Below are 10,989 nucleotides of genomic sequence, written 5' to 3' on the forward strand. Positions count from 1 at the left end.
ATGCAGGTAACTTGGTATGAAGCATTAGGGAATGAGTCACATTTAGGAGTTTGTGATGTTTACGTTCAACTACTCCATTTTGTTGGGAGGTATGGGGACAAGTAAACTGAGGAGAAATGCCATTATCGGAGTAAAACTTCATTAAGGTTGAGGCTTTGAACTCAAGGGCGTTATCAGTGCGAATGTTTTTAACAAGAATACCAAACTGGGTCTTTATTTCAATAATAAGATTTTTGAGAATACATACTACTTCAGACCTTTCCTTCAAAAGGAAGACCCAAGTGACTCGAGAATAATCATCAACAATGACAAGAAAATACTGAAATCTTAACCTACTAGCAACTCTGCTAGGACCCCACACATCAACATGAAGAAGATCAAATAGTCCACAACTGGACGGACAAAGACTCGATGAATAGTGGCTACGGGTGTGTTTGCCAAGTTGACAGGCTTCACACTGGAACGACTCTGGTATTCAAAGCTGAGGAAGAAGGTGACGAAGCTTGGAGACAGATGGATGACCAAGTCTGAGATGCCACTAGAAAGAGGAGGACGGTGAGGTGATCGATGATGCTGCAATACCCACTGGATCCGACAGGAAGTAGATGCCCCCTTTCTCATAGTCTCCACCAATCGTCTTCCCAGTTTGCAAGTCCTGAAATGAACATAAACCATAATCAAATGTAACACGACAGTGTAAGTCATTAATCAATTGTCCAACTGATAACAAATTTGTTGGGAACTTAGGAGCATATAACACATTAGGAATAGTCATAGACTGAGAAATCTTGATATCACCATAACCCAGAATAGGTGACCATCTACCATCTGCAAGTTTCACATGACGTGCCTGAGGCAATATGTGTAGCACAATAAACATAGAAGGTTTACTAAAAAAGTGGCTCGATGCTCCGGAATCAATAATCCAAGTAGTACATGTATCATGTGGGACACTATCAACAGACATAACACTGTCTATCATGACTGTAGAGGCTGACGGCTGGGAAGATCTGAGTGTTAGGAAGTCCTCATACTCAGACTTGTTGATACTCACTGTCACTGTCTCAGAGTGAGAAGGAGATAAAAAGACCCATCTATAACTGATGAAGCTGCCTGAACAGACCCAATATGAGATGGTAAAGAATTCTTGCCCTGCTTAGATGCAACATTTCTTCCTAGGGATGCACCGGAAGGACGACCATGTTTATCCCAACATCTGTCTTCTAAATGTCCTATTTTACCACAATAGGTGCACTGAAATCTTCCCCTACCTCCTCCTGACCCACGACCAATGCCTCTCCCCCTGAATGAACCGCGTCCACGACCTCCTGAGGCTACCAAGGCCGAAGCCTGTAAGTCACTAGAGGGCTGAGAAAGGGTCACAGCAAGACGACTGAGTCTGTTGTACGCGTCGGCTAGTTCAGGGATTTCTGCTCCAGTCAACATCTGAGTCTTTGCTACAGCATATTCAGGGGAGAGACCCTGTAAAAACTTCGCAACCATAGACTGTTCACCATGAGTTTTATGACATGTTGGACATGGGGGACGTAATGCTTTAAGTCGTTCATAGATGGACTTGAGGGAAGCGAAGTACTGAGCAAGACTTTGATCACCCTGTTGCAAATTAAGTAATTCCTCCTCCACCTGCAATATCTTGCTGACATTCTTGTCATTTGAGTAAGTTTGTTTCAAGAAATCCCACATTTGTTTGGCCGAGGTATAGTATGCAATAGTTGATGCTATTTGTGGTTGCACACTATTCATGATCCATGACATGACAATATTATTATCTTCCTTCCATGAACCATATTTTCCACTCTTTTCGACAGGCTCATTTTCTTCTATAACATGCTCCTTCTCATGTCCAATCACTGACATCATAGACACACGAGACCAAATCTCATAGTTAGATTCATCTAACTTTACCGTAGAACCATAAGAGAATGGGTTTCCTCCACGTTTAACCTCATGAGAAAAATCAGTCCTGAGATTTTCAGCCATTGCAAATCTATCCACAAGGGATCAACCACCACAGGCAAGAGAAATTATATATATATATTGAAAAAGAGACTGATCAGCAAGACCAAACTTCCCACACAGCCACGTTAGATGCACAAGAGCAAGCAAACCGCTGTCCAACTGTTGACAGCAACCCACGGCCAACAAAAAACAGCAATCTGAAAAAAACTGGTTGCAGGCAGCTTCAAGGCAGAACAGGGCTGAATCTTCTAAAATCCGCCAAAATTCATCCAGAGCTCGGATCGAGCTGAATTTTGGACTGAAGCTTGCTGGGATGATTATCTACAGACGCCCAAAAGATGGGGAGCAAATGCCCACCCTAAGGTCCACTCATTGTCAAGGCAAGGAGCTGGACTGTCGCCTGTCACAGGCTGTTTCAAAACAGGGCAGGGCAGCTCCTCCTCACGATCTCAGCAGGAAACAAGCAAATCCAGTCTTAACCAACCAACAACTTGTCTATTTATGTATCTAACGCAGCTGTACCACACATTAATTTTCACACATCATGGATAACGACATCAGATAAATGTAGTCAACGTAAACTGCCACAAAAAAATCATAAAGAGCAGTCCTCCACTTGGCTGCCTTGATCATAGACCACATCAACCCATAAGAGTCCAGACGACTGGAGTCTATTCACGCATACTTCCTAGCGTGAATAGACTCCTCCACCTAGTTCCGTTGCTGAAAATCAGTCAACTAGAACAGATGAGAAGAGAAGAAGGAAGAGACGGAAGAAGAGGAAGGAGAACAAGACGGTGGAAGAGATAGCCTGAGAAGGAGAAGGAGGGTCGCCGGCTGTTCACGTCACGTCGCCAGATTCACGGACGTCTGCAGCCTATGCTGGCTGTTCAAGTTGCGTCGCCAGTCACGTCCCGCTCTGATACCATGTTGCAGCCTTGAAACGTGGAGAGAGAGAGAGAGGGCTGAAGACGTGAGAGTTGAGAAGAAAAGAACACGTTTAATTCACTAACCCTAATCTCTATTATAAAGAGATTAGGGTAGAAAGAAGATTTACAGATTACATCAATCTAAAATAAAGAAAATATTAAAGAGATCTTATAACTCTTTAATATTACAAAGAACCACCTAGAAACATAAACATTCTTATTTCAACATATGTGACCCACTTAAATTATGGTTCAAGCAATTGCAGATTTGAGATCCATGGATTCCAAGTTAGAAGAGCGGGTCTGACTTGAAAACTACAGATTTTAAGATGCAAGACTTACAATTTTAAAATGCAAAATATGCATCTTTCAACAAAGGATTTCATATCTTGGAATCTAAGATCTCAAAAATCTCAGATCACCTTGGATCTAAGTTCTAAGGTAATTAAATGACCCGAAATGATCTTGTTGACTCTCTCCCTCCCTCTGTTTTTTCCTTTTGTGGTAATTGTCATAATATACATCTCATCAAAATAAGCTTGAATCATAATAAGGCACATACAATAGCTTAAAAGAACTCAAACTTTCTGAAAACCCTGCTCATGGAAACCTAGTGGGTCAACAAACAAATAAAGAAAAAGAAGAACACTTTTCTAAAAAAGGCATTAAAATCTAGGTCATGAAAGAGGAAAGAAAAAGGAAATCCAGAGCAAAAAGACAGAAGAGAGGAGACAGAGAGAGATCTCTAGTAATTTTTGACATTAATTTTCCTTGAAGTTTCTTATATGTGTGTATTTACATGTGTACATGGCAGAAAGAGAGATCCAAAATGACATAGACTTGGAAATCTGAGGACTATGAGTATCAACTATAACATCCAATCACTCTGATCTTGTGCGACATAAGTTGTCAATCATTAAAGCAATTTTTTGAAGTCAAGGTGCCAGTTATCGTCCACCATTTTATATTTGGCAACTTGTAAATTGGTTAATCCCGCTAATTGAATGACCTACAATGATGCTCATGGTCGTCTCATCTCCTAGTACACAAAATTCTAGCTTACATAAGCTTATATATATATACACACACACACACATAGAGAGAAAGAGAGAGAGAGATAGACTGATAGACCACAGAGAAATCCACAAACTTTTTATGTAGTTCTCCATGCTGCTTCGCATAACCTAACTTTGCAGATATGATCTTATAAAGAAATACAAAAGCTTGTCAATCATCATGCTTCGATATGTTTCTCAAGCAAGCAAAAGAAAGGCATGAGCTCATATAATACCAAAAACTTGATGATGAAAAATCAAGTTATTTTTTGTAAAACTGACTCAAACTAAAGTAGGATTGGTAAAAGGCATTCAATAATGTGCACATCTGTTGTGTTTGTATTAAGTCAAAAAACATGTTTTGATGAGCTTTTGCTGTCCACATTTGTCTGGGGTATAAACTCCTAGATCCTATGTTAGACTTCTCGTGAGTGAATTTATATATATCTGTATATATTATCATATGTCAGAATATTTGAATGTTTGACATATTATTTGTATATATAACTATATGTATACATAATGTATATAGTAGGTTTTGTAATATGTATTTTTGTTCTCTTCTATGTATTTTATTTTTAAGTTTTTCTTCTTTTTTGTATCTGCTAGCTGTATTTGGCTAGCCATGGCTAGCCTCAACAGTTAATTTCTAGCCACTGACTTGCTACTCTCTTTACTGATGTCCCATGTTATGTGTGGGCTTTAGGGCCTGGTTTCTAAGTGCTTCCTCTTTATCAATATATTCAGTTTTTTGTCTAGTTTGAGTGTTCCCTGTTTTTGGTGAACATTGTTACCACCATAAGCGACTGGTTTCTTCCATGTCATGTGTGGGATTTAGAGCCTCGTTTATGAGTTCTTTCTATTGATCAATATATTCAGTTTTTGTCTAGATTGAGTGCTCCCTGTGTTTGGTTTTAGGTGAAAATGGTTAGCACCTTAAGTGACTGCTCTCTTCCACATTATGTGTGGGCTTTAGAGCCTGGTTTCAAGTACTTTCAATTGATCAATATATGCAGTTTTTTTTTTAGTGTTCCTCGTGTTTGTGTTTTTGGTGAACATTTTTAGCACCTTAAGTGACAGATTTCTTCATTATTTTCCATTGGGCGTGCTCTGATTTACATAAACTGTGGAATACCTACCACATACTCTCTCTCTCTCTCTTATTTGAAACTTTGAATATGAGCCAAGAAAGTGGAACCTTCTGCCATTTTGCTTTCAAAAAACATTATAAGAAGTGCAGCAGAAGAATTGCTTCACTTCTAGGGTACCTAATCATGTTTTTCCTAACATTAAGTCAACAAATCATACTGTTTATGGAACGTTTTGTTGGGGAAGAAAATAGGTGTGCTTTAGAACATAAAATTTTGACACCTAATCATGTCTACCTTCCAACTAGGATCATATGTCGTACTTTTAGATGCCTTGATGACGATTTTTGAATATTTTAGAAAAATTCATGCAACTTTTAGTGAAATAACAGAAGCATGTTTTATTTCAAAAAATTCTGATTTAACCACCCATTTCAGCAATATGTGCTTGAACTCAAGCAGATAAAAAATGTAAGCATTGCAGGATTTGTTGTTCCTTCAAAAGTCAAGCATGTTTTTTGTGAATTGTTTAATTTCTCCTTGTAGAAAACATGTATGCACTTTGAGCTATGACAACCCTAGGTATCATAAATGAACTGTGACGAATAAATGTAAAGGATTTAACCATTGAAAAAAAAAAGAATATTGCAGGGAAAGGGCATTACATCGTACTAGGTCTAAAATTTGTATTCTCTCTCTTTCTATCTTCCTTTTATTACCACCCCCCTCTCTCTCTCTTGCATATTTGTGTGAGAAGAGTACTCTGATTGGCTGTCTCAATTCCTACCTATTTGCATTCTTAACCACCCACCTTTATGGAATTAGCCTGCTGTTATGAAAAAATATAAGAAAACTCTCCTCCACATTTATAAAAAATTAAAAGAAGGCTATTTTCCTCTTTTTCACCACAAAGTTACCTAACTGAGGATTGTCTATCGTTTGTTTGAGAGTTGGATAAAAGAAGAGCTACAAACTTTGCATTATTGAACTTTTCAAAAGCAATAAATAGATAAGCAAAAGATCAGTTTCATGCATTTTTCTGAAATGATTACAAGTTATAACTTGATGCCCCATTTTTTCCATGAGAAATTGAGAAACCAGCATCTTTGGACTAAATTAAACGATAATGCAATTGCATTTAAAATTTTCACTTCAAATGCATGTTCTAACTTCAATTTTCTAATTTTAGCAGTCAAAAAGGTATGGAAATTCCATAAATAATAGCAAGTACGTTCAGGCAAAACTGTGTATCAAATAAAACTGACTACCATTTCCTGCATAAAATTTGTCCTTCATAATCTAACCAGCATCTCAGAGTTTGACAGGTCATATTTGTTTAGCAGATATTTTTATTCGACTGGAGTAAAGAAAACAGCCATACATCACAGAGTTTCAAGCAATCAGAACAATACTGCATTTTAAATTCAAATTCCTGGATGGAAGGGAAACCAAAGGCAACCATGCAAAGCTTCTAGCCTTATATTTACCTGGAGAGGCCTTTCGACGGCTCATGGTTTTGTTACGGAAACTTCAATCATAAAACAGTTCTCCGGCTTCACCTAACACAAACCAAGAATCAGCGGTAAAGAAATTCCTATGCAAAAACAAGCAAGTGTGTCGTAGACATAGAACTCAGGCAGTTCGACCAATTCACAGACTTAACGCCTGTATATTAAACCAGCAAAACAACAAAAACATGAAGAAAATGCATTTTTGATAAAAAAGCAAAATCGTGGGGGTGTCAATTCAATTAGGAAGCAAAATCCACAAACCGCTACGAGACTAAATATGAGAATATCAACCTAACTTCAGATCAAGCGAGCAAGTTGAGAAACAGCCGTAATTACAGAAACAACAAAAATAAAATCGTGAGGACTATCAAAATGACAAAGTAACGATGTAGAACTGCGATTCGCCTACTCGATATGAGATCGCCCGACGATGAGGAGCATTTTGCACCAGAACGGAGAATTCAGAACATAGTTACGCTTCTTACAGGTTTCTTTAATGCGAAAGACAACTGAATCCACAGAATCCAATTTCCAACAAGAATTGCTACCGGAGGAATCTCCCCAATCTCAACACGGGCGCCGAATTATCAATTTTAAAAACTACGCAATGTCACCAATATCTAAACCTCCTAATACAATAATATAAAGCAAAATCAGACCCAGAAAACTATTCTCGAAAGAAGGCTTGCTGAGAACCAAAACAGAAAAGATTGTCAAAAAATAAAACCTGTAATTCCAACAGATAGTCTTGAGAATTTGCCGGGAAAAAATGGACGAGTAATCTCCATAAATCCAAGAAAAGGCAAGCAACGTCGAAATCGCAGAACAATCTAATGAAAACACGATGGCGTGATCCGGGAGGTTCTGCGGTTTACGAATTTTTCATATCCGCAGAGAAAAATAAATGAGGGAAAATGAATCTAAGATGGACGGGAAAAGGAAACAACGAGAAACCCTTCAATAAATAAGTTCCACCTGAAAATTCAGCAACAAAACTCAGGAAAAGAAAGATCGTGAGTTGGAAGAAGTCGCGTTGGCTTATATATCTATATACGCATCTTTCTTTTCCAACTATAAGTTCGCAATTTTTGACCAAAATGAATCACGGGAAACGGTACGGAAGGCAGGAGGCTGAATGCTAGAAGTTGGTAAGAAGAAAGCTCACAAAAAAAATTGTGCAACTAATAGTTAAAAGGTTATTAAATAATTAACAAAAAATTAGAAAAAATCAGATAGCGTTGGTAAAAGCTTATGTGGATAGTTATAATTAATTATGTCATATAAAAAAATATGAACTGCATTAAAAAATCGGAAATATCGGTCGAATTCAAAATAAAGTTATTTCAAAAGCGAGTTTTCCAGGCTACACATGATAAAATGTGCCGCCGACAAGTAAGAAGCCATTTTCTCCACGCTTCCTCCACAAAGAAGGGATAGGTCAAGTTTTTCTTGTTTCTAAGACATGCGCTTACTTAACCTGCAGGTTGAGTAGGCTTGTACATTCAGTCCAGCCAACTCAGGTTTAACTAAAATTCACTCAAAAAACTCGACTCAAGCTCGAGGTTAATGTATATTTAAAATGTTAATGAGTCGAGTTTGAGTTGTAAGAACTGGACTCATTTGGACTCGACTCGTTTTGATTACGTAAAACCCATGCATCATAGTTGAATTAGTTAAATGACTTAACAAGTTAAAAGAAACGAGACAATTTAACAGAAACAAATTAATCGAGTCGAGCAGTAGCTGTAGTTTTTTCAGTCAAGTACCATCACTCCTACTTGAATCGGAACAGGCCAATTGAGGGTTTGGAATAGGTAAATGCCCATTATCAATTAGCGTGAAGAAGACATTAATGTCCTGTCACCCTCTGCACCGAGTCAAAAAGCCAATAGTTCATATCAACCCTCATCCAACCCCTTATTTTTTACTAAATAACTCAAATATTCACTGTTGTGAGGGTGCCCCGAACAATCCCCATTGTTTGGGTGTTCGGTGTTGTCAGCTGCTACGAGAAACCTTCGCTACCTAGGCACATCTCCCCGTTCCAACTCATTTGGTCTCCATCTTTTGGTGGGTTACTTTTTTTTTCACGTAATCTTTTGGTTTTATTGTTTCATTATATAAATATTTGACTATATCAGACAAAGAACACAGCTTGATTTAGATATGAGTTTGGTAAACGCAAATTGTACCAAACTGCTATCATTGCATAGTAATTGCTCAATTAGCACATGTACTGTTGTATAGTTCTGTGCCAAAAGTTAGTCGCATTTATTGTAATTGCTAGTATTAAACTGCCAATAACATGTGTAAAAGTAAACCATTTCGAGAGGGTGTTGTTGTATGTAATGATCTAACGTTGCTCATAGTACATATTATGTGTGATATGTATATCGTTGTATTGTGTAGATTCAGCATTGCAACAATCAAGAGTGCCCTTACTAGGTTGCAATCTTCTTCCTCCAAGTGATACATGTTGAGTATTTTAAAGAACACCTAATGGCAAACACTGAAGAAAAGAGGGTTGAAGAAAAGAAGAATGAAGAAATTAATGAGAGTTGAGAACAAAATAACAACTAAGTGGGCGTTGGAGGTAGAGAAGAAGAGGATGGAGCATAGAAGAAAGAAAGGGGGACCATAGCAAATGATTAAATAATTACAAAGAGAGAGTTCAATGAGAGGCACAAAAAAGTGAGAGATGTGGGGAGAGAAGAAAGGATGGAGCTAGGAAGAGAAGAGAGAAGAGATCTTTGCATGGACAAAATAAGTGAGAAGAAGGGACCGTTGCTGATAAGGGAGTTGTGGGGAGAGATAAGTGAACAAAGCAAAGAAGGGGAAGTTGTTGGGATATGTGAGGATCAGGATAGATCTGAAGAGGGGTGGTAAGTTCTCATGTAATATTATTGATGTTATATAGAAATCATTTATGATATTGAGTAATTACGCAACAACTATATACAAGGATTTAATGATAACTATACGAACAATGTTCCACTAGATCACTCAATTGTTTGCTTCTATTGTGTTCACATATGTTGTATGGTAGATTGAAATGAACAATAAAAGGAAAAGATGTGAAGATCGAGCACCAAAGTTATCAAAAAAGTTATTTAGCTCTTAGTTTGACAATGTTTCGTAATCAATGTTATCATCATGTGATGTTTATGATAGCCTATGAGTTTTGTTGTTACAAGGTTTAAAAAAAAAAGTTCAGATAGAGGGTGTTTGCAATGTAAGAAATTGCTAAACATTTACTTCACAAAACAATTTTTGCAAATTAAACAATGATATAATTTAAGTTGGTTTAAGGTGGCCGGCAAACTACTTTATATATGCTAAACCATTGTGCAGCTATTTATTGTATACGTTTATAGACAAAGATTTAATGCGAAGTTGGGGTTTACTTTGTACATTCGATAGTGACTACCATGTTATTGACAAATGTGAGACTTTCTTCTCTAGTAATGTATTTCATGTGAAATTTCTTGGGCATTGTCAGCATTATGTCAGTTCTCTATTAGTATGACTGGATGAGCAACTACTAGAAGTAGCTATTGCTAGGGGTGCACTTTGGCAAGATTCTAGAATATTGTTATTTGAAATTTGTTAGATGACAATGTATATATTGATGACAAAGTGGACCTCTCCTACCGAAACTTTTTACTTTGAAGGTTTTGAGATCACCATGACACAAGATCTAAGGATCACAAGTCTGAAGTTTCATGGAAAAGTCATGCAATGAAGCATGCATTACATTAAAAGAATAAGTGCACGACTTGCCTAGGCAATTATGGCAAAGAAATGAAAGAACTATATGGTTAAGGAACTTTCAGAATGATGACGGTCTTTCAGCTATGAAAGAGATGGAAGGATGTTCCTACATGAGAGCACAAGTGGAATGTCAGCAAGAAAGAAGAAACATTTTCCTTTGTGACCTCTTAAATAAATGTCTAATGAGTGACAACCTTGGGTCATGAGTAAGTTCAAAGTGGATGCAATTTGTTAAAGACATTAAGCAAGTTGACTGTTATGCATGGGTATTGCTATGTTCGCCCATGTATAGCCAAATCCACATCGTGAAGAGTAAAAGACCATTAGAAGGTCTTAAAGGCCATTTATATTGATAGAAACACAATATTTGAGTTACTATTTTTATTGGTTTAAGTAGATCACTATGAAATTTTATTTATGCCATTCTTTAGGTTTGGTCATAGAAGCATGTATCCCTCATGAATCAATAAGTTGGCCTTGTTTCTCCAGGCAAATTCCCAAAGTTCAACATGTACAGACCTATGAAGGGCAAGGATTATGTGGATGTTGATACTTATGTCACCATTATAGATGGGCTAATGCAATAAAAATTATGTCAAAGAAAATATATATTTTTTCTACTGTGTTGTATAAGGTAAATATAATGAACCATAAT

At 37.3% G+C, this 10,989-nt stretch overlaps 1 protein-coding gene across 4 annotated transcripts in view; it reads right to left on the minus strand.

Annotated features, from left to right (window-relative positions):
* LOC116264056 (ADP-ribosylation factor GTPase-activating protein AGD12-like) overlaps positions 1–7,728 on the minus strand; it is a 48,383-nt gene extending 40,655 nt beyond the window's left edge. The window contains exons 1-3 of one of the 4 annotated variants that reach the window (XM_050080458.1): positions 7,291–7,532; positions 6,973–7,192; positions 6,540–6,611 (exon numbers count right to left, since the gene is read on the minus strand). In XM_050080458.1, the coding sequence (XP_049936415.1) occupies positions 6,540–6,564 (25 nt within the window). In that variant the 5' untranslated portion in view covers positions 6,565–6,611; positions 6,973–7,192; positions 7,291–7,532. The other 3 variants (XM_031643975.2, XM_031643976.1, XM_050080457.1) reach the window with 3 other exon arrangements.
* Between the last annotated feature and the right edge of the window lie 3,261 nt (positions 7,729–10,989).

This window comes from Nymphaea colorata, chromosome 11, assembly GCF_008831285.2.
Source record: "Nymphaea colorata isolate Beijing-Zhang1983 chromosome 11, ASM883128v2, whole genome shotgun sequence".
NCBI classification, from domain to species: Eukaryota; Viridiplantae; Streptophyta; class Magnoliopsida; order Nymphaeales; family Nymphaeaceae; genus Nymphaea; species Nymphaea colorata.